The sequence below is a fragment of the Scyliorhinus torazame genome, chromosome 2, assembly GCF_047496885.1.
Source record: "Scyliorhinus torazame isolate Kashiwa2021f chromosome 2, sScyTor2.1, whole genome shotgun sequence".
Taxonomy (NCBI): domain Eukaryota; kingdom Metazoa; phylum Chordata; class Chondrichthyes; order Carcharhiniformes; family Scyliorhinidae; genus Scyliorhinus; species Scyliorhinus torazame.
Genome location: NC_092708.1, coordinates 294,672,137 through 294,696,086, shown reverse-complemented (window position 1 = coordinate 294,696,086; position 23,950 = coordinate 294,672,137). Strand labels below are relative to the sequence as shown.

Here is a 23,950-nt window from a genome sequence, read left to right as displayed (position 1 = left end):
GATTAAACCACCTACCTTACCGGCGGGACAAGGCGGCGCGGGTGGCTCCGGGGTCCTGGGTGGGGCGCGGGGCGATCAGGCCCCGGGGGGTGCCCCCACGGTGGCCTGGCCCGCGATCGGGGCCCACCAATCCGCGGGCGGGCCTGTGCCGTGGGGGCACTCCTTCCCTTCCGCCTTCGCCACGGTCTCCACCATGGCGGAGGCAGAAGAGACTCCCTCCACTGCGCATGCGCGGGAATGCCGTCAGCGGCCGCTGACGCTCCCGCGCATGAGCCGCCCGGAGATGTCATTTCCGCGCCAGCTGGCGGGCACCAAAGGCCTTTTCCGCCAGCTGGCGGGGCGGAAATTCGTCCGGCGCCGACCTAGCCCCTTAAGGTTTGGGCTCGGCCCCCAAAGATGCGGAGCATTCCGCACCTTTGGGGGCGCGATGCCCGACTGATTTGCGCCGTTTTGGCGGACAGCACCCCGTTTCCGGAGAATTTAACCCCAGTTTCCCATCCCCCCGCCAAATTAGTTTAAACCCCCCCCGAAGAGCTGTAGCAAATTTCCGGCCCAGGATATTGGTGCCCCTTTGGTTCAGGTGCACAGGCCCCACTTTCCCCAGAATGTGCTCCAATTATCCAAGTAACTGAAACCCTCCCTCCTACACCATCCCTGTAGCCATGTGTTTAACTGCACACTTTCCCTGTTCCTCATCTCGCCAGCACGTGGCACTGGCAGCAAACCAGAGATGACAACACGGTCTGTCCTGGCTCTCAGCTTCCACCCGAGCCCTGAATTCCTGTTTTACATCCCTGTCCCTTTTCCTACCTATGTCGTTGGTACAGATGTGTACTACGAATTGTGGCTGCTCCCCCTCCCCCTTAAGGATCCTGAAAACACGATCAGAGACATCACGGACCTTGGCACCCGGGAGGCAACACACCAACCGTGAGCCTCTATCATTGCCACAGGATTGCCTATCTGTACCTCTAACTACAGAGTCTCCAATAACTAATGCTCTCCTGCTCTCCCCCTTCCCTTCTGAGCCACAGGGACAGACTCAGTGCCAGAGACCTGGTCACACCGTGGCTTACCTCTGGTAGGTTCCCCCCCCCCCCCCCCCACCAGTATCCAAAACGGTATACCTGTTATTGAGGGGAACAACCGCAGGGGATCCCTGCACTGGCTGCTTCTTCCCCCTCCTTTTAAACATCACCCAGCTACCTTCATTCTTAGGAGTAACTACGTCCCTGTAGCTTCTATCTATAACCGACTCTGCCTCCCGAATGATCCTCAGTTCATCCAACTCCAGCTCCAGTTCCCTAACATGGTCTTTGAGGAGCTGGAGATGGGTGCACTTCCCGCAGGTGAACTCAGCAGGGCCACTGACGGTGACCCTCACCTCGAACATTCTGCAGGAGGAACATTGCACTGCCCTCTCTGCCATCCTTTCCGTTTATCCACTTGACAATTACAGAGAGAGTAAAAAACTCTAGTGAATGGCTCCCAGATTTGCTCAATAAGCAGTCGCGTAGAGTTTAGGAAAAGTAATTCTAAATGAAATAATCCACTGATTTTCCCCTTCTCCTACTAGTTATGAAACATGAGGTGGCATGGGGGCGCAGTGGTTAGCACTGCTGCCTCACGGTGCCGAGGACCTGGGTTTGATCTCTGCCCCGGATAACTCTCCATATGGAGTTTGCACATTCTCCCAGTGTCTGCGTGGGTCTCAGCCACACAACCCAAAGATGTACACGGTAGGTAGATTGTCCACGCTAAATTGGCCCTTAATTGGGAAAAAAAGAATTGGGTACTCTAAATTTATTTTTTAAAATTGTTATAAAATTTAACAACACATTTTGTTTATGGAGGACATTGTCAAATCATTCTATATCTGGTGCCATTGTCTGAAAATTTGATTGGCAACAATATCCAAAGAACTACTGAACAATGTCAACAAATCTTTTGGATACCACAATACTACTTTAAAAACTGGACATTAACTAGCTGACTATCACTCCTTCAAACTGTCCCTTAGATTTAATCAACATTTTAATCTAGAAATTCCTATGGGTAAAATGATTGGATCTACAGCCTGTTTTACCCCCAACCCAATTTTACTTTAAGTTTAGAAAAATCGGACTGACAGTAAAACGGATGGCCAATAAAAATCCATCAGCTTCCCACTGGTCGGCTTATTTGTTACTGCCACTGTATCAATCCTTTGTAAATACAACCACTGTGTAACATTTAGTCCAAATGTTAAAATTGGGGCTGGTTAATGGAAATTAATTTTTAACTGTGTAAGTGACTTTCCAGCATGTGAGTGGTACTTATGAAAAATATGAACAGCATCAGCAAAAAAAAGAGAGGAAATATTTCAATATGTATGTATAGATATCTAAAGATTTCAAACACCAAATTAAAGCATACACTGGAGGCACTTTCTCTGTAGAATGTTTGAATACTGAGCAACAAAACATATTTCTTGGCCTCACTGCATTTAGAAAAAGAAAATCTATATATAGACAGGAGTGATTATCTTACCTTAGAACATAATTGACCCAGATGACATTTTTCTCGGTGGCATTTTTTGCATTGAATGCAATAGTGGCACAGGACTGAATCCAAATATAGCCTCCATTTTTCTGTAGCCAGCGATAGTACTTAGTTACACATTGGCCCTTATTCAATACTAAACAAAATAGATCAATTTCTGTTAGCAAAAGTGGTAATGTAGAAGGAACAATCATAGTTAGCTATGTTACACAAAGCATGCTCCATGCACTCTTTTAAGTCACCTCTTCATGGTGAGTAAACTTGCTCTGATGCATCTGCCATGCTTAAGCAGTGCACTATGATACATACAATAGCAAATTGAAGGGATTTATCCTCAGCTTCCTCTCACTACCTTCATTTGCAGAAGGGCATGTTTATCCTGATGACACTCTTGCGGTCAGGAATTTAAGATAAGAGGAATCAATTGCATCCTACTTCACAGCATGTTACTGCACAACTGCACTTCCCCATTAAACATTATTCACTGATTACTAATCTTGCGCATAACATTGAGAAACATAGCCACAAAGAAAAGTTGCTATTTCTAGTTATCTGACTAAATGTGGTCAGAATATAGCTGATAAGTATTTAATCACTCCCTTTTGCTACACAATCTGTCTATGTTTAACAAAAGTTTTATGGAAACATCTTTAACTATTAGCTTTTATGCATTGCTCCAAATACTGGTATGATTAAGTTTTACTGCATGCAAGAAATAATTGCAATTGCAAATGGCTGATGCCATTTGTCTAACTGTATTTAAACAATAGTTAATATGAAACTTATAGAAGAATGCCGCAACCAATTCTGAATCATCCATAGCAGATTTTCAAACACAAAATAATGTTATTTCAAAGATTGACCACAAGGTGGTGCATTTTTCTCACAAGCTTAACCACTGCAGAAGGTCCGTGGAATGCACAACTGCTATACTTCTGCTAAAATGAAGAAAATCTAATTACAGTAATAAATCTGATCACCTTAGCTGTGAAATGGTTTTGTCAACTGATACATATTTCCATTAATCATTTGCAAGTATAAATTAGAACAAGATGGAATGTTTCAGAGCAACATATTTCATTTACCAGTGCATTCAATCTGTTTGTTTAATTGCAACTAATGAGTGTCAAATGTACAACTACTGTTGAAACTTTCGGTGAGCAAACCGAAAAGAACATATTCATCTTTGATAATGATTTCCAAGAAAAAATTGGGTTAATCCTCCAGTCGGTTGGTCAATAAAAGTAATGTATCAGCCGACTAAAGATGCAGAATTTGCATAAACGATAAACACAGCTCTTGCAGTAATTAAAAATCATGTGACAATGCCTCTTGTAAAATGATAAATGTCTTAGAAAAGTACACAGTCTCAGTAAACTGATCTGAGTGCGCAATAAGGCACCAAGCTTATCGTAACCATTCTTGGTTACACTTCCTAATGATTAATCTTTCTATAAAAGGATCGTGCTAAAGCTATATTTAGATTGTGATTTGGGGCAGTGAAATGCATCCTTTGGTTTACTCTCATCTTACATACACTGCTAATATACCACCTTGATAAATCAATTTGTAGATTTTAAACAAAGCGTGGTGATCATTTATTGTCAAAACTTTAAAAAGGGTTCCTTTTCATCATTATGTCCTTTACCTCTGCAACTTATCTGAAGGCACCGCCCTATTAAGACTCACAACTGGTAGACTAGTGGAAGGAAATCAGAACCCTGACATATGGTTATATTTAATTCCACAGCAAAGTGGAAAGATGTCTGACTGTTGAGGTTAACACTGGGCCAGATTAACATCAACTGGACATCACATTCCATTTGCACATAGCTTTTGTATAACTTTAGCAGTAGCATTAACCTCCCAAATTCTGACCTTGACTTTTCCTTATTGGGTTGTGTTCTCTGCGAGTCTGCTGGATGAGCATTGTGTTTCAGAGGTGCGCTCAATTTCAGGAGATTATCGGAGGGAAAAGAGTGACTGGGAACAACCTTATTGAAAATAACTTTTCTGATTGTCATAACTAAGTGTGTAACTAAAACTAGATGTGTGCAGCAAATTACAATTCCAGTGTGTCATAAATTGTGTATGGGTGAGCACATACTAACATGTATAAGTATATGTAGATTCACACAAGGGTGATTTTTTAAATTATAAGGGGATCAGGGGTTATGGGGAGAAGGCAGGAGAATGGGGATGAGAAAATATCAGCCATGATTTAATGGCGGAGCAGACTCGATGGGCCGAGTGGCCTAATTCTGCTCCTATGTCTTATGGTCTTATGGAATTGACAGTAGGTAGAACGCTATCTGCTTTTAATTAACTTCTCAAAATACTGTTTCGGTGGACCTTTGATTACTGATGTAGCCTTCCAATTTTTGCACTGATAAATCAAGCACTGCATAAAACTTAATGGGCAAATACTTCTGGCTGCTCACAGGGCGGGATCCGGTCCCGCTAACGGTCCATCCCGGGTATCCCAGCAGTCTGCAGTGGATTCAATGGGAAATCCCATTGACAGCGGCGGGACCAGAAGATGCAGCCGTTGGCCAACAACGTGCCGTCTCCTGCTGTCAAGAAACACGCCGCGCGTGGGGAGGCCAGAGAATGTCGCCTTATGTCTCAACAATGGTATTTCTTTTTTGTAGTTCTCAGGTTGAGCACAACCACTGTGGTATCGGAATGGGGCAGATGAGGAAAACTTGAGATCAGTCTGATGAGAAAGAGAGGGTTGCAGCATGTTGCTAACTTTGGTTGGCTCTTAATTCGTAATTTGCTCTGTTTCTATAATCTTTGCTCTAGAGTCGCCAGGTATCTTTATGATACCGCCACGAGGTTCAAGTTCAAGTACTGATCAATAACCCAACACACCAATTAGTAAGATTCAAATAAAAACACATTTATTATATACAGTAAGTCACTACTTATGCATAAACTCTACTTTCTAGACTATTTCTATCACTAAAAGGCCTATACTTAGCTTCGGACTGGCCCACCAGGTCAGGGGAACAAATGGCCTTTTGTTCAGGTCCCGGGTCTGCAGGATTCAAAAGCTGGTATGGACTTGTAGCTAGGAGTGCCTATCTCGTAGCGAGCGTTGACTGGAGACTTACTTGGTTGGTGCGGCAGCTTAGACAGGTCACGCTCAGGGGTTGATTCGTGTTGTTGAGTGACCCTGCCAAGAAGGACGATTTGAACTTGGGGACTTTACTTTATAGTCCCCTGGGGCTTCCTGCCCTTCGGGGCGGACCCCATATCTGGTTCCAAGTGATTGGACTACTTTCCGATCACGGGGATCGATTTCTCCAATGCTGGAGCGGTTCCCTGATCGCTAGGCGGTCCCTAAATGTCCGTTGACCTTCCTTTGTCTTGGCTCCTGCTGGCGCCGAGGAGTCTGGCTTGGCCTTATTCACCTGAAGTATATCAATTGTGCCTGGGAATCGCTCATTACTATGCAGATGGCTGCTGGTTTCAGTGCTGTCTGGTTTTTGCAAGTTTCAATGCACAGGATTTCTGCACTTGCTCGTTTTTGCCTGTGTTGGCTGAATTTCCCTTTAGTCTTTGCGGTTCTCCATTTTAAGTCGGGAAGTGGCCAACCCAGGTGGCTACAAACAGGAGTCAATCATTTGGGTGAAAGTGATCTTGATAAAGCCAGCAGAGACACAAGTGAAATATCAGCTTGAGCCTGGCCGGGATTCCCTGTTCTGGGACCTAAGTGCTCCTGCCAGTGAAGAATTGGGACTGGTCTCTGCTGGCACTACGAGTGGCAACCAGGTTTGAGTCTCTACACTTTACCATACAAATTTATGCATGGGGGAGAGCTCGCCGGATTCCATCCATTTTTGAATGGGCGGCCCGATCCCGATGTCCGGCGCTGGCCTCCCCTCCCCCCAACAATGAAAATCCTGCCCCCCACCCCACCACTGACGAGTAGGGGCATCCTCCCCCATACTAGGGGAATACATGGTCACACCCCCCCACAGTATGCACACATGAGGGTGACCTGACACACTCCTCACCGATCTCCCCCCACCAACACCCCCAGCCCCATCAGTCACCCCTATCAGACTCCCCGAGCGGGATTCTCCCCTACCCGGCGGGGCGGGCGGTCCCGGCGCCGAGGAGTGGCATGAACCATTCCGGCGTCAGGCTGCCCGGAAGGTGCGGCATCCTCCGTACCTTCAGGGGCTAGGCCGGCACCGGTGGGACTGGCGCCGCGTCAGCCGGCGGCGAAGAGCTTGGCGTCGCACCAACCGGCGGCAAAAGGCCTCTGCCGGCCAGCGCGAGATAGCGCATGCGCGGGAGCCCCAGCGTGTGCTGGCATCATCCCAGCGCATGCGCAGGTCGTTCTTCTCCATGCCGGCCGTGGCGGACTGTTACACCGGCTGGCGCGGAGGGAAAGAGTGCCCCCATGGCACAGCCCCGCCCGCGGATTGGTGGGCCCCGATCGCAGGCCAGGCCACCGTGGGGCCCCCCCCCCCCCCCGGGACTCTGCATGCCGCCCGCAGAGCCAGGTATATATCTGGTGTATTTTAAGCCAGCGGGATCCGCGAAAACGGGCGACCACTCGGCCCATTGCGGGCCGGAGAATCGCCGGGGGGCCGCTGCCAACGGCCCCCAACCGGCGCGATTCCCGCACCTGCCGAAAAACCGGCGCCGGAGAATCCGGCAGCCGGCGTCGGGGCGGGATTCACGCCCCCCAGCGATTCTCCGGCCCAGCGGGGTGTTGAAGAATCCCACCCCCCATCAGTCACCTTCATCAGACCCCCAATACAACCCCCATCATACTCCCCACAGTCATTCCATTAGAGACCTGCATCAGAGACCCACATCAGAGACCCCATTAGAAACCCCCATCAGAGACCCCCATCAGTCACTCCTGCCTGAAAGCTGAAGAGCAGTCCAGGCAGTACGGTGAAAGATCACTGCATTTTCACTTGCCCTTCCTTGGCATCTTTAACTCCAGACAGAAATGTTTAAAGCAACAGCTGTTACAAGTATTGAGGCTACCTCTACAGCCAAGTATACTGCAAAGGGCTTCATATCCCTTGACAACCTTTGAAATGGAATTCTTCCAATTTCACACAACAATACATTTCCATAGCCAGTGATTGACGGTTTTATTAGTCGAGAGACAGTTGCTTGCTGGATTGTTTATCTCTCTTTCTCTTCACTCTTGATTCTCAAGTACCCTGCATTGATGCTAACCATAATGTTTATAAACACTCTTGCTATGGTTGACAGATCCTCAGCAGATCAAAAGGAGCTATGTGGTTTCACTTCCTCTTATTCGCAGCAGAAAACACTTAGCTCCTTTTGATGTGCTGAGGAGATATATATATATACTTTCCTTTGATCTCTAACAGTCAAACTAACCCAACTTACTTAAATAAAAGCAAAATATTGGGGGCGATTCTCCAAAATGGAGACAAAGTGTTCACGCCGTTGTAAACGCCGTCGTGTTTCACGATGGTGTGAAACGGGCACGGGGACGACCGATTCTGTCCCCCACAGGGGGCCAGCACGGCGCTGGAGCGGTTCACGCCGCTCCAGCCTCCCTTCCCGGTGCCAAATGGGCGCCGCGCCACCCTGCGCATGCGCGGGGGACTTCTTCAGCGTGCCGGCCCCGACGCAACATGGCGTGGGGGTTCAGGGGCCGGCCGCGCAACAAAGTAGGCCCGGGGGGGGGGGGAGAGGCTGGCCCGCCGATCGGTGGGCCCCGATCACGGGCCAGACCCCATCGGAGGCCCCCCCCTGTGAAGGAGCGCTTTTCCCTGCCACACAGGCCGCCCCCCGACCCTTCGCGCAGATTTCCCACCACCAGTGACCAGGGGTGAACAGCGCCGGCGGGACTCTGTCGTATCCGCGCGGCCGTTCGGCCCATCTAGGCCGGAGAATCGACGACCCAGCTGATTGCAGCGGCCAGTGGTCGGCGCCGCGTCAAATGCGCCGGCGCAAATGGTGGCGATTCTCCGCACCTTGGAAAATTGCGCGCCGGCGTCGGGGAGTCGTGACGCGGTTGCGGCGATTCTCGGGCCCGGCGCGGGGCTCGGAGAATCGCCACCATTGTGGCTGATGGAAATCTGAAATAAAATGAGAAAATACTGGATAAACTCTGCAGGTCTGGCAGTATCTGTGAAACTCTGGGCAGGATCCTACACATCCTGCCGCGAAGATCGGAAATCCAGATCGGGCGGACCCAGTAACAGTATCGGCACCGGGTGGCAGATCTGTCCCCAATCTTCAATCCTGTGCTGCCGGCCATAGCAGGCTTCCCACCATGCTCCACCGGAAATATGCAAACAGCTGGAAGCCTGAATCTCCAACCCCCTCATTATTCTCCGACTACCCCCAGCGAGAACTCCACCAAGTGCTTTGACAAGTGCAGTCCAGGCACAATGGACCCTGAGGGCGGGGGGGGGGGGGGGGGGGGGGTCACGGTTAGCCCCATTGTCCCTTTGCCGCTGTCACAGCTCAGAGGGATGGTGCCCCAAGGGTCCTGAAGATTGGGTGCGCTTGATCTGTGGGTAAGGGGTTGACCCCGGGACCCTCCTCTGGGGTGGGGGTCCCGTGTTTGGACTGCTCTTTCCAGCCCTGGGCACCCTGTAGAGCACTCTTGTCATGGTGATCTCAGGCAGCCCTCTGTTCAAAATCATCATCCTTGTCTAATCTGTTTAAACTTTGAAGAGGCCTTCTCATCCTGAACTGCTCCGTCAGACAGCTGATGAGCATTTCGGACAGTCTATCGAAGATGCAAGCAGGAAGACTTTCCCTTTCCTCACATCTACTCTCTCAGCTCTATGCATTTAAAACTACTGCTTTTTGAAGCATCAAGAGCATTCCTAGGAAGCCCACAACAGTTGAGAAGCCTTGAAATACCCTGAGAGCCTTTGAAATGCTTAGCATCCATTCAATTTCACAGTGCAGTACCTTTAACTAGCCTTTGGACCCCCTCAGAGTCCAGCACATTGGTCTAGAGTGTCAGTGTCATGGTGCCAAGGGGCGGTGCACCATTGGCAATGCCAGGTTGTGGGACCTGAAAGGGGGGCTTGGGAAAGATGAGGGCTGAAGGAGGAAGGGTGGCTGGGGGGGGGTCATCCTCATGTGTGCATGGTGTGGGGGGGGGGGCTGACCCATTATTCTGGTGGTGTGGGGAGGGTGCCCCTCCTTGATGAGGGCTTGGAGGTGCTCCCCTTGCCAGTAGGGGGAAGGGGTGAACATTTGTGTTGTGGGGGTAAGGGGGCTGCTGGGGCACTAGTTCAAAATGGCGGCCTGAAACCAGTAAGTGCAGGGAAACTGGCATAGGAGAATACCACCTCGGCGACGCCCCAAGTGCCAGTGGGCACAGTCCCGATTCTCCGCTAGCAGGAGTACTTTCCGGACAGAGAATCCCACCCTGTTTCCCTCTCCACAGATGTTGCCAGACCTGCTGAGTTCATCCAGCATTTTCTATTTATATTATATTAGCCAGGCTGATTGTCAGGTAGGCTGCGGAACAGGTCACATGACCATCTTCGTTTACCCTAAATTTAAAGTTATAGTCCCAAAATATAATAATCTTATAAATCTCTTCATTTAAACACATTTAAAAATGTGATACTTAAAATTTTGATATTCCTGATACAATGTGAAATCTGTTGTAAATTTCCCAGTGATAATAGTGAATACAGCATAATCTTCATTGCTCTGGAAACACTTTTGAGAATACAATTAGAGCCTATTTAGTTTAGTTTTCACAACATTTACACCATGGATATGTTTTCCACTTATCACAAAGATTCTGTTGTTGTTTGGAATAAAGTTATCGATCAGTTATTTATTTTTACAGTATCTTACTTGTGACAGGTTTTTCATTTACATTTTGTGTAGAAGTTTCATGACTGAACTAGCTTCACAGTGGAACCAGAGACCTTGGGCGAGATTCTCCGACCCATCGCCGGGGGCTGGCGTGAATCCCGCCCCCGCCGGTTGCCGAAGTCTCCGGCACCGGAGATTCGGCGGGGGCGGGAATCGCGCTGCGCCGGTTGGCGGGCCCCCCGCGCGATTCGCCAGCCCGGATAGGCCGAAGTCCCGCCGCTAAGATGCATGTCCCACCGGCATAAATTAAACCACCTACCTTACCGGCGGGACAAGGCGGCGCGGGCGGGCTCCGGGGTCCTGGGGGCGATCTGGCCCCGGGGGGTGCCCCCACCGTAGCCTGGCCCGCGATCGGGGCCCACCGATCCGCGGGCGGGCCTGTGCCGTGGGGGCACTCTTTCCCTTCCGCCTCCGCCACAGTCTCCACCATGGCGGAGGCAGAAGAGACTCCCTCCACTGCGCATGCGTGGGAAGCTGTCAGCGGCCGCTGACGCTCCCGCACATGCGCCGCCCGGAGATGTCATTTCCGCGCCAGCTGGCGGGGCACCAAAGGCCTTTTCCGCCAGCTGGCGGGGCGGAAATTCGTCCGGCGCCAACCTAGCCCCTCAAGGTTGGGGCTCGGCCCCCAAAGATGCGGAGCATTCCGCACCTTTGGGGCGGCGTGATGCCCGTCTGATTTGCGCCGTTTTGGGCGCCAGTCGGCGGACATCGCGCCGTTTCCGGAGAATTTCGCCCATACTGCGGGGTTCTCCATCGGCCTGATCCTCTGCTTCACCGGCAGCGCACCCACACCCGCGGGTTTCCTGACAACGTGGGATGGCCACAATGGGAAACTCCATTGGCCGGCTGCCGGAATAGAGGATCCCATTGCTGGCGGGGGTGGGGGGGGCCGCACTGGAAACCGGGGCTGGCAGGACGGAGAATCCCACCCGTGGTTACTAAGATCGTTTAGCATTGTCTGATTCCGTTGCAGCTTTGTGGGTAGCAGTGACATCTCGGAGTCAGGAGATTCTATTTCTCCTCCAGAGACTTGAGCACAAAATATCGGCAAATATTTCAGTGCAGTACTGAGGGAGCGCTGCACTGCTGCGGGGGAGGGAAATTATTCCAGTATCCGAGCTATTTTATACCCCTCAACCAACTACACTGAAACAGGTTACCATTACCTCACTGTTATTTGTGGGGGCTTGGTGCGCACATATTGGCTGCCATTTATCCGACGTCCATTCTTCATTGGCTTCAGGACAGGGCTAGAACCTGTGCACTTGATTAGCCGGCTCCCTCCCACACTGCTCTCATACATCCCCCAGACCCGCAAACAACCTGCTTATCCTGGATTTGGTCAACTGGGTCCTATTCAGTACCTTCAACTGTATCAACCCTAAGCTCACACATGATGACGCAGAGCCTCGCACCACACCTCATCCTCTATCTCCGACCCCAACTCTTCCTCCCACTTAGCCTTCACCCCCTCCACAGACACTGCCGCTTTCGCCATAATCCTGCCATAAGTCCCCAACGTGCTCCCCTCCTCCATCCCTGCCAGCAACTTCACTCTCTCCAATAACTGGTAAGGAGGCACCAAAGGGAATGTCAGAAAGACCTTTCTTGCGATGTTGCGAACCTGTAGGTGGGTACCTAGGACCATCCGTGTGCAAAATCCCAAATCTCTCTCACAACTCCTCTAGGGCGGAACAGTAGCACAGTGGTTAGCACTGTCGCTTCACAGCTCCAGGGTCCCAGGTTCGATTCCGGCTTGGGTCACTGTCTGTGCGGAGTCTGCACGTTCTCCCCGTGTCTGTGTGGGTTTCCTCCGGATGCTCCGGTTTCCTCCCACAGTCCAAAGATGTGCAGGTTAGGTGAATTGGTCATGCTAAAATTGCCCTTAGTGTCCAAAAAGGTTTGGGGGCATTACTGGGTTACCGGAATAGGGTGGAGGTGTGGGCTTAAGTGGGGTGCTCTTTCCAAGGGCCGGTGCAGACTTGATAGGTCGAATGGCCGCCTTCACTGTAAATTCTATGATTTAAACCACTGGCTTACGAAAGACACAACAGAACTTTTTTTGCCTTCAGCTGTAAATGAATACATCATATGATTTGCATGATCGCATTGCAAAAACATATATGGTACACACTCAGTAATTTGCACTCCCACTATCTGTGTTCTTGTCTATTCGGGTCACTTTTTGAGAATAGTGCAGGAGTAGTGGCTGCCAGCAATTTCATACGATCTTTATTTGTTCTGCTTCTGTCAGCAAAGTAAATGGCTGCTGAAATAGCTAATCGAAGAGTTGGTAATCCTGCTTCAAGCTCTCCTGAGGGTGTGCCTGGACTCCCAAGGCAACTAAGCCATCACAAGCCCAGGTCAGTTGGCCAAAAATGCTCCTTTGACACCAATCACAGCCCCCAGCTATAGAAGTGAGTGTTAAAGACTGCATCTGCTCACCTTCAAGGTTCTGTTGGCAGCCTCCATTACGCTGATCTCAGTGAAGCTGTGGACTTTAAAATCATTACAGGGCTTGTGTTGAATATAACATCAGCTGGAGGTAGCAGGAATATGTTATAATGTAGAATGCTGTTTGAAAATACCAAAGTCAACAGGTGGAAATTTTCCAAAAAATGGCAAAGCTTTATTTTTGGCAAGAAAATTGGTGTGATTCCATCCGGCCTCCGGATCACAATCTTTAGACACTTTGGAAAAATTTCCCCCCCATGTGCACTTCAATCAAGGGGGCTGTGCATTTAAGCGGCTCCACAGCAGTTGCTCACGTTCAGGCCAGGAGGATGGCAGTCAAAAGCCCACCCCACGATTCATCGAGGGGGGCCCTCACAAGAATGTTGGATGCATGGAGGAGAGATGGACAACTATCTACCCTCAGACTGGCAGGAGACCCTCCAGCAAGGTAACAAATCCTGCCTGGGCGACGGTGACAGCATTGGTCAGTGCCGCAGCCTGACCAAGAGGACGGGAATGCTGTGTCGGGAGAAAAGGAATGGGTTGCTTCAATCAGCACGGCTAAATGCTCCCCGTTTCCACTGGCACTCCACCATTCTGTCACCCTTGGAGGGTCTCCTGGAACCCACAAGCTGCCACCTCGCAGGTTCCCAACACCCAACCTCCCAGCATCATACTCAAACCCCCCCGGCACTCCTCATCAGAACCCCTTCCTGCTTAGGTGTAATGCTAAACATATCAGTTGTCGTCGATCTCTGACCTGCCAGACAAACAGCTCACATTATCCACTTTTGTGTCACTGCAGAAGAAGATAGCCCACAACTGCCGAGAGAGAGGGAAAACGGGCGGTGGAATGCCCGAGCTGAGGATACGGACTTCATTCAAGGCGAGGGCCATGTAGCTCGCAGGGGAACAGGACTGGGCCTGAACGTGAAGCTGGCTTGCAGGAGAAAAGTGAGAAGCACTGCATCTTCATCTAGATGACTGGTCTCAAGTGAGTGCTTTGTTGTCCCAACCCTTGGCTTGGCCAGGCCATGTCTTTTGCCTTGCAGGAATATCAACTGAAGAACCTGTCCCGTCGACCAGCAGTGCCGCACCACCCACCCTCAAAAACACCTCGGAGGAGATCTCGGAGGACACGGATGAAACGTCGCAGCTTTGACCTGTACCATCCACCATCACAGAGGCACACACCTCGGTGGGCAAATCTGGCAGGCAGCCTTCTGGGTCGCGCTCTGATGAGCACCGCACAGCTTCTCATGCACGTCAGGTGGAGGCTGGAGCATCCCAGGGGTCGGACCTTTGGAGGTCTGCTGGATCTCAGGACACAGCTGTGCCCCACGCAGGTGACATGCCTCTGGACACGATTGTTCCTCAGCTGTTTGAAATGCAAAAGCAGAGCCGGGAATTCCAGGAGAATGTCAGAGACATTCCTGGGTCTGCAAGGTTGAATGGAGATGTAATAATAATAATCTTTATTAGTGATACAAGTAGGCTGACATTAACACTGCAAGAAGTTACTGTGAAAATCCTCTAGCATTTTGGGGTACACTGAGGGAGAATTTAGAATGTCCAATTCACCTAAGAAGCACGTATTTCGGGACTTGTGGGAGGAAACCGGAGCGCCCGGAAGAAACCCACGCAGACATGGGGAGAACATGCAGACTCCGCACAGACAGTGACCCAAGCCAGGAATCGAACCTGGGACTTTGGTGCTGTGAAGCAACAGTGCTAACCACTGTGCTGCCCCAAAGCCTCCTGTCACAGTCAATGCTGCCGGTGATGCATGGCACCTAGGCCAACACTGCAAGAGTGGTGGCTGCAATGGAAAGCCTGGGGCAAATCATCAGATCCGTGACTTCTAAAAGCCAAGGTATGGCTCAGTCCTGGAGGACCATGGCTGAGAGGTTAGACCATCAGACCATAAGAGCAGAATTAGGCCACTGGCCCATCGTATCTGCTCCGCATTCAATCATGGCTGTTATTTTTCTCATCCCCTTTCTCCTGCCTTCTTCCCATAAACCCTGATCCCCTTATTAATCAAGAACCTATCTATCTCTGTCTTGTATACACTCATGGGGTCTGAGCAGAGCCTTGTACAGCCTTAGAAGTACATCCCTGCTCTTGTATTCTAGCCCTCTCGACATGAATGTTAACATTGCATTTGCCTTCCTAACTGCTGACTGAACCTGCACGTTAACCTTAAGAGAATCGTGAACAAGTACTCCCAAGTCCCTTTGTGCTTCTGATTGCCTAAGCCGGCCTCTGCCTCAGGCCTCCACACTGGCGTCAACAGTCAAGACCACAATGGGTATCCTTTGTCCCCAACAAGGCATCCCTGCAGCCTTGGTTAACCTTCGAATATTCCAGGGATTTGCCCAAGGATGTAGTTATCATGCACACGTGCATGAACCCCAATGTGGTGGTCAAATATCCCAGCTGGATATTTGGGGAGTGGAACCCCTTCCTATTAATGAATGGGACTCCCTGATGCCATGGGGCACGTAGATTGGCCTGTGCAGACGATCGCTCTCTGCACCTGTGGCAGATCAGCTATGGTAATGAAGCCCGCAGCCCTCTCGTCCTGCTAGGCCTGATCCAGGTCGAAATGGATGAAGTCCGATGCCCTGATATAGTGCATGTGACCTCACGGATGTATTTATGGGAGGATGACTGCAAAATGCCACAGCAACCACCTGTGGAGCCCTGGAGCGAACCTGTCGCATAGATATTGAGTACTGCTGTGACCTTCACAGTGCTGTCTCCCTGGTGAGGCAGAGTCTCTTGCGGCACATGCTGTCTGACAGTTCCATGAAGGACACATGGTTCCTGAACACTCTCAGTCCCCTTCTTTACGTTCGTGCTACCAGTTTGGCTGCTGCTGCCTCCGGCCCTTGAGCCTGTCCTGTGGCCCACTGTTCTCCTGGCGCAGGGAATTCTCTGCCGAACATGGTTGCTGGAGACTGTGCTCCTTCTGTACTGTAATTAGCTGAATTGCCAGCTCCACTGACTCCATATCAATCTCGATCAGTAAGCTACGAGGGACGAGAGACAGTCAGCTTGGTGTCACAACCGCTTAACTTCAGTACCTCCCCTCAACCAATGTCCTCCCGGCGCTGGACGCAGCCAATCTTACATCGTATCCAGCAGCAACTATTCATCCACATCTCAGGTGCCCTTCCATCTTCATTGTTGACCAGCCTTGATCAATGCCCTCGCCCCGTCAGTCACCTCTGGCCTCCCATCTGGTCGTCCCCTCCCTTAATCTCTACATCATTGGGGGTTCTGACAGGAGGTTTCAATGATTGTCCATCCCTCATTGGCAGGTTCAACTGTGATTAGGTACTGGACAGGGTGATACCCTGGCACCTGATGTCACCTGGGCACCATGGCACTGCCACCTGGGCACTTTGGCAGTGCCAGTGTGCCCAGTTGGCATTGCCAGGCTGGCATGGGCACTTTCAGGGTGCCAGGTAGGCATTTTATTGGGGATCAGTCCATTATGAGATGGAGTGCGGGGGGCTTGATGACCTCCTAATTGGTGAGCTGGTGTGTTCGGGGTCCAGAGGCTGCGGTGGGGGGTCAGGAGATTAGGCGCCCTTCCTGCCCTGGGGAGCGGAGCTCGTTAGTGCAGGAAATGGGACTAAGTGCAGCCTCGGCAGGGCATTCCTCGCCGAGCCCAGAGATAAAGCAGAGCCCCATATAATATAGGGCCCTGCCAGCGTCAGGAAATGTGGCGAAACATGCCCGACACGGGACTCTGTTTCATTTCTGTTAAATCGCACCCCATGATTGATCATTCCTCTCCTTGACTTTGAGAATAAGGAATGAGCAGTATCGGGGGTGCAGGGTTGCTGATGTGCTTTGACACCTCCTGATTTAAAGGGCTGCACTCCTAGCAGACATTACATCTGCCCAGAGCAGCACCAAAAAAGTCAGGGTAAAAAACTAAATATGTACCAGGCAAATAGCCACATTCACACGCTGACAAACCCCGACTCGCCAATGGCATTGTGATGCCCTTGCAAGCATCAATTACAGTAAACACCTCTGCGTTCATCGCTATTGGGAGTGCGAGGTCTGAACTACTATATTTCTAGTTCATCCATTTCCTGCCATGCACCTCCAGTCCACAATCATCATGGTTTCCTCTCTTTGGCATCAGAATCTAGAGGGGAGACCAAAGACTAGGCACTTGCTTCAGGGTCAGGCTGAGGTGACATCAGCAAAAGAAGAGACCAATGATGTAGCGACAGCTGCTCAATAGCCACAATGGTTGTGAAGACGAGTGGGGCAACAGCAGAAGGAGGCAAGAATTAAAATTTAGACCTATTTTTGTCTCAAAAAACTTAAGCTGCGGGACTCTGTCAGTGGGATCCTCCACTTCGCCGGCAGCGCACCCACACCCACGGGTTTCCCGACGCCTTGGGATGGCCACAATGGGAAACCCCATTGGCTGGCTGCCGGAACGGGGAATCCCGCTGCTGGCGAGGGCGCGCCGCACCTGAAAACAGGGCTGGCGAGACGGAGAATCCCGCCCAAAGTATGTCCCTGATGAGCAGAATCCGAGCAGGGATTGGTTCATTAAAGAAGTACACTTATCTAATACCTTTTAAAAGCTCCGGACATTCCAAAGCACTTTACAGCCAATGACGTATATTTTGTATTTAGTCACCACTGTGATGTAGGGAAAGGTGGCAGTCGCCTTGCACATAGCAAGCACTCAATGTGTTAAATGATCAATTAAATTGTTTTAATAGTGTTGGTTGAGAGCTGAATGTTGTCCATTACACTGGGCAAACTGGAATAACTTCAAATGCTGCCTGGGCTCTTCTATGTCCACCTGAGAGGGAAAACAAACCATTTGTAGGTTCATCACTCGCCTGGCAGCTAAACTAATAACTGACTGGTCAGTTAGCCAGAAATAAAGCCTGTGGCAGAAGGCCGCAGTCAGGGAACTGAGGGAATGGTCCCGGCAGTCATTGTTGGAGGAGAGGCTTGCAATCAGGCCTGGGTAGAAGTTGACAATCAAAGCTAGTGATCAGAGCAGGCGGAGGCGTAAGGTTTCGTTGAGGTATATAGAGAGTGCTTCTGCCCATAGGGAGCACTGAGAGAATTACTTACCTTGGTGAATCGAGTGGCTCCTGCTGTTCTTTATCTAGTGACTCTTTCCCCCCTCCACACCCACCCCCCCCTCCCCCCACCCAAGAAGGAAACCTGTGTAGCAGCAATAAATTGCAATCCGAGTGAGTATAATTTCTCTGTGACAGTCTGACTTAAATATGCTAACTTAGCATACTATCATTGCAAAAATGGGGCTGCACACATTGGATTGGATTGGATTTTGTTTATTGTCACGTGTGCCAAGGTACAGTGAAAAGTATTTTTCTGCCAGCCGATCATTAAGTTGGGGTTGGGGTTGCATCGCCTTTTTCACTTTTAAAGCTCTCGCAGCCTGTCTTGGGAAAGTTAATATATCTCTGGAGCGGGGCTTGAACTTACCAACTTCTGACTCTGAGGAAAGAATGCTATCACTTGGTAAATTTAAATTGGAGCAGGCCCATTTTCCACTCTATTCCCATTGATTATGCTGTTGGTTTTGATAGAATAGAATCATAGAAGTTTACAGCATGGAAACAGGCCCTTCGGCCCAACCAGTCCATGCCGCCCAGTTTTTACCATTAAGCTAGTCCCAGTTGCCCGCACTTGGCCTATAACCCTCTATACCCATCTTACCCATGTAACTATCTAAGTGCTTTTTAATTGATGATTAATTAGTTCATGGGAGCCTCAGTAATAAATGCGATTCCAGGTCCCACGACATGCAAGTGAACCTGCCGAGTAGTTACTGAATTTTGTTAACATGAGTTATTAAAGCTTTGCTCAGTGGGCAAAGAGAAGCAGTACTGGTCCTGAGGCCTGTGTGTTAATTCTCCCCTGTAGGCATCTAGTGGGTGGCCCTGAGGGGGAAAGAGTCTTTCCAGATTCTCCACATGATGGAAGACTACAATTCTGGTGGAAAATCCAGCTATCTCTGACTGTGATTGGGCAAGGTAGCTGCAATTGCCCAATCTTGCTCTGTTGATTTTTTAATAGGATTGGGGCAGAAAAGGATCACCACCCATTTTAATACTGTGCTGGTTTTCTGCTGGATGTGATGAGCCACAAGCACATATATATTCAAAACATAGAAGGACGTCATTAGACATATTTTCCATCATTTTTGGCATAATAGTGCTGGAATATATAGACCCTGAGCCTCTCTGCCGGCCAGTATTGCTATGGATCAGAGGGCAGCTACAGAATTGTTCTGCCTGGAAAGCCTGTGAAACCCTGGAATGATTTAAATTATGAAGTCAGTCCATGACCTTGAGGCCAAACGGCAGCTAATCTCCACAGTCACTGCATGCTTACTCCACAGAAGATGTTGGGGATCAACGTAAATTATGTAAATCACCCCAAAACAGAAGAGTCAGCCCGGATGAGGGGTGCATCTTTGTCGTGGATGCAAGTGCTGCCTCATTGAAGACGTGCCCCAAAATCCACGATCCTGGAAACTCTAGCCAGCCCTGTTGACTGGAAAATTCAAAGATTGTGGAAAATAGATATGGTGAAAAATCTAGATGTCAGCCCCACTTTCTAAGTTCTCCGTGTTGAAAAATAGTGTGAAATGTTATGTTCTTATGATGTTATCAATATCCTCCACAGCATGTCACAAGTGTAATATACCGTAAATGAATCTTAGATGTCAGCACAAATTGTAACTGTGAAGAAATGCTTCTATTAAATTTTGTGAATCAACATACATGCATTAGATGTCTCAAAATGATGACATACTGCAATTCTGATCTCTAATTGTATTGGCCAATGTCAGTCCATGTTAGTAAACAACAGCTGTTCAGAAGCGCTTTATATTTGTCTAAATTTGCGCTTGCATCTCTTGAGAATTAATTTCCCTGCAATGTGACAGACATGAGCAGAAATGATGATTAAAAGGTTTGTGTCTGCATATGACACTGTACCTGCACATGGCATAGATTTATAATTCCAAATTTAAGCAAACTTCCTGAGTAAAACAGTTTACCTGGGAAAGAAAGTCAAAAGGGTTAAAATGATCTGTTAATAGTAGCATGGTGTTTACTTGCTGGGTTTTATAATACTTTCCAAGGTCATTCGTTAATGAGTTAACAAGATTTTATGCACAACATTTCTGTAGCCTTTTAACTGATTACTAAACCATGACTCACATTTCTTTAATAAGACAAAAGAACCATGTTGTACATCCTCCCTGCCTCTTTCTCTATTTCATACATCATTCTGGCACTGAGGGAGGATATGAACAGCCTGTTCTTGGGTCACTGTTAAAGCCATTTTGTGTCAGTAGTATGTTCTTGAGTGGAAGGAAGATTGGGGTTCACTCAGTATTTCCCTGAGCTTTCCATGACTGGCACTTGTGTCCAATAGCGGGAGTACAATTGGGGGATAAAACAAGACCTAACACTGTATAGCGGAAAACATGGGTGCACCAAGACTGTGGCATTGTACTGCCATTTTGAAGTGTTATCTTTGTTCACCATTAATGATATTTTCTAGTCGTTTGGTACTACAGAACCTGAGTATTGCTGAAAAAAAGAGACTGCCAAAGCTTTTCGTCTTGCACTCATCAGGGCACGTCAAAAATACCAGTATAAGTGAAGACCAACAATTAATACTGTATGAGAAGAAATGTATGATTGGTTGGAAAGTGGGTTCTGATTGGTAGAGGTGTTGACAGATAACTACAAAATACTGTTTGAAATTTAAACCAGGCAGCTTGACTCTGATTCATTATGGCATTTCCCTTGGGAATGTATCAGCGAATGGCTGTCCATTATTTTGTTCAGCTGAACAGACGTAATGTGTGTACATGTGCTTTCTGTCTAAGTTCATAGGAGATGTGCGAGGCATGTATTTTACACAGAGGGTGGTGAGTGCCTGGAATGCGTTGCCAGGGGAGATTGTGGAAGCAGATACATTAACGGCATACAAAAGGCACCTTGACAAACACATGGATAGGATGGGTATATAGGGATACGGCACAAGGAAGTGCTGAGAGTTTTTCAAAGGTTGGTATCATGACTGGTACAGGCTTGGAGGGCCGAAGGGTTCCTGTGCTGTATTGTTCTTTGTTCTTTGTCTGTAAAGAATTGGGCCTTGTGTATTAACACAGGTAGCTATCAGTACATGCAAATGTGTCACACTGTGAGCCCGATTGACCACAGAATCCCTATAGTGCAGACAGAAGCCATTCGGCCCATCGAGTCTGCACCCACCCTCCGAAAGTGCACTCTACCCAGACCCAATCCCTGTAGCCCTGTAACCCCATCGAACATTTGGACACTTTGGGGAAATTTAGAATCCACTTAACCTGCACATCTTTGGATTGTGGGAGGAAACTGGAGCACCCGGAGGAAACCCACGCAGACAAGGGGAGAATATACGAACTCCGCACAGACATGAACTCCACACAGACAGTCACCTGAGGTCGGAATCAAACCCAGGTCCCTGGCGCTGTGAGGCAGCAGTGTGTACCACAGTGTCACCGATCTGTCGCTCACCATCAACTGGTACTTTCTCCATGGCAATGCCTCTACCAATCCAGAGTCCACTTGCCAACCAACAACCATTCTCTTCCCATACAGTATAAATTGTTGTCTTCCCATTATGCTGGTATTCTTGTGAACTGCCCAGATGAACGCAAGATGAAAAGCTTTGACATGTCTCTTTTTTTTCAATAATGATATTTTAATTGTTAGTTGAAGCACCTTTCCCTTCTGAGATGTAGTAAAACAATTCAAACTTCAGACCCATTTGTAATTAATATTTCTCAGATATTCAGACGTTCTCCTAAATTTTCTTTACTTCCCCTTGTTTATAGAATCCCCAGTACCTTGGACCTGTCATTATGCCAGGATGGTAGATGGGCAGTCTGTTTTTAGGCGGTGACAGTGCTGTTTACAACCAGTTCATTCATTCTGTTCCCAATGCGCAAGTTTCTAATCTCTACTTGGCAGCCCTCCACAATGGTACCATTGAGACTGGGAACTCTCAGTCTATTGAAAATTGAATATAAACTTCGACTCACCATTCTGCAAAGTGCTGGAATCTGGTTTCAACAAAACATCAGTATTATTGTGCTGCTATTGTTAAAGTCAGACCTCAAAATGCTGTTAGCTTTATTTGACTAAAAGAAAACTTGTTTCTCTGAGGAAAATCCAATTGGTGATTTACCTTGGGCTACTTGTCGACATGTACAAATAGGAACATCTCTCAACGATACATTTAAGGATCTTTCAAACTATCTGAAGGGAATATGTTGCACTGACTAACATTCTTCTATGAAGCTTATTTTGCATATATTTGCAGTGTTCTCCTGTAGTTGGCTGTATACTCACAATCCAAGTGACTGTGCCTGATTCCTTCTACATCTTCAGCATGAATGAAGTAATAGCATCTTTTACCCACAATATCGACAGGAGTTAAATCCATATAGTCGCTAATCCTACAGGATACAGAAGCATAAATGAATCAATATCAAACATCATAACCTGGTTCCTGAGGAAATAATTTGAAATTATAGTATAGTAGAATAGCCTATTTTAATATATTGCACACCAATTTGCCATTGCAAAAAATAGACAATGGATAGGGAGGGAGTTGTGGTTGCAAAATATAAACAGCTGACAGAGGCACAAAATAATTGGTTTGTTCCCCCACTCTTCTCCTTTCCCAATTTGAGCCCAGTTGTATGTAGAGGCACCAAGTGGGGATCAGGCAACTTCCTGCATGGCAGAGAGGAAAACATTGCATGCATTTCCACCAGCTAGCTGTTGGAGAGGTCCAGTGGTCAGTCATTAAGTGGCAGTGCCGATGGGCAGCCCACGCACTTGAAACGTAAGGCTTGGGTTGGATCATCAAGCAAAGGAAATGAAAAAGAAGGGCGCTACAGACCCTCATTTAAAAAAAAGGAACATAAAATACCAATAAATGAAAGACATGACTTCTTACCGGTTTTCACAGTAAATAATATTGAGGTCCATATTGACTCTGGTGACAAACATTTGGCAGTCAATCCTGACTTCATTAATAGTAGGAGGAGGCAAAGCGTGAGCCACAACTACTAGACCTATGATATGAGTAGGAAGCACGCGTCCATGTGAAAGAGAAACTCTCAACCGTAACCGTCCAGTTATATGAATGACCTGAAACACAGTAGCAGCATCACAAAGTGTAAATGTTAACAGTCTGCCAGTTCATCAATGTTGAAGAGTGGCTACTTTAAATATAATGCTTGGCGAAAGTAATAAGATTATTTTTCACCTTGTATATTTGAATTGCTAATGTACAATAAAGGGACACAATAATAATTACTGTGGTGTTGATGCTAATAATCCTGTAATAGTATGAACATGAAGTAAGATGGAGAAATAAATAGGGTCCAATATTCTTACGATCAATAACTGTTTCAAAAGGAAAACAAGTAGTGTTGGATTTTAGGAAGTGCTCATATATTGTTTATTAATGTCTAACACTTATCTGACAATTCAAATCGTTTCAAAAATGGATTGAGAAACCTTAGGGAAAAGGTTGAAATAAATACATTTGTGCTTATTAAGACCTTGTTAACAGTTGATCAATGGGAACTTGTTCACAATTATGCACCAGTAGATGATTGCTGAGAAATGAACATTTAACATCAGGTCACATCTGGGTCTTGCAGCTTTTCAAAGAGGAATAATTTGAAGTATTACCCAGTCTTTCCCTGTTACAATTCTGTAACAAACATGTCTTATATTGGAGTTGCTTCCATAAAAAGAATTCTTACATGAATAGTTATTTGTTAGATTCACAATACCCCACCAGCAGGTATGGTGGTTACTTTTTGTCTGGTTCCCACCTTTCGATATGTCTGGCCTGGGTCACCTTAATAGGTGTTATTACATTACCACAAGCATAGCTTAGGGAAATAGCAGCATGAAAGCCTTCTCATGACAAAGTGCAGTCCCGCGAAAAGAAGCACGTTTTGGCCTGCAGCGACTCCTAAAGGATATTTATG

The 23,950-nt window shown here is 48.0% G+C and overlaps 1 protein-coding gene across 4 annotated transcripts in view; it reads right to left on the bottom strand.

Moving 5' to 3' along the window:
* The window catches only part of npas3 (neuronal PAS domain protein 3), a 1,941,601-nt gene that overhangs the window by 31,280 nt on the left and 1,886,371 nt on the right, over window positions 1-23,950 (bottom strand). For all 4 annotated transcript variants that reach the window (XM_072488507.1, XM_072488525.1, XM_072488517.1 and 1 more), the window contains exons 8-10: window positions 22,903-23,096; window positions 22,290-22,396; window positions 2,530-2,677 (exon numbers count right to left, since the gene is read on the bottom strand). In XM_072488507.1, coding sequence (XP_072344608.1) covers window positions 2,530-2,677; window positions 22,290-22,396; window positions 22,903-23,096 — 449 coding nt within the window. The remainder of the gene's footprint in view (window positions 1-2,529; window positions 2,678-22,289; window positions 22,397-22,902; window positions 23,097-23,950) is intronic.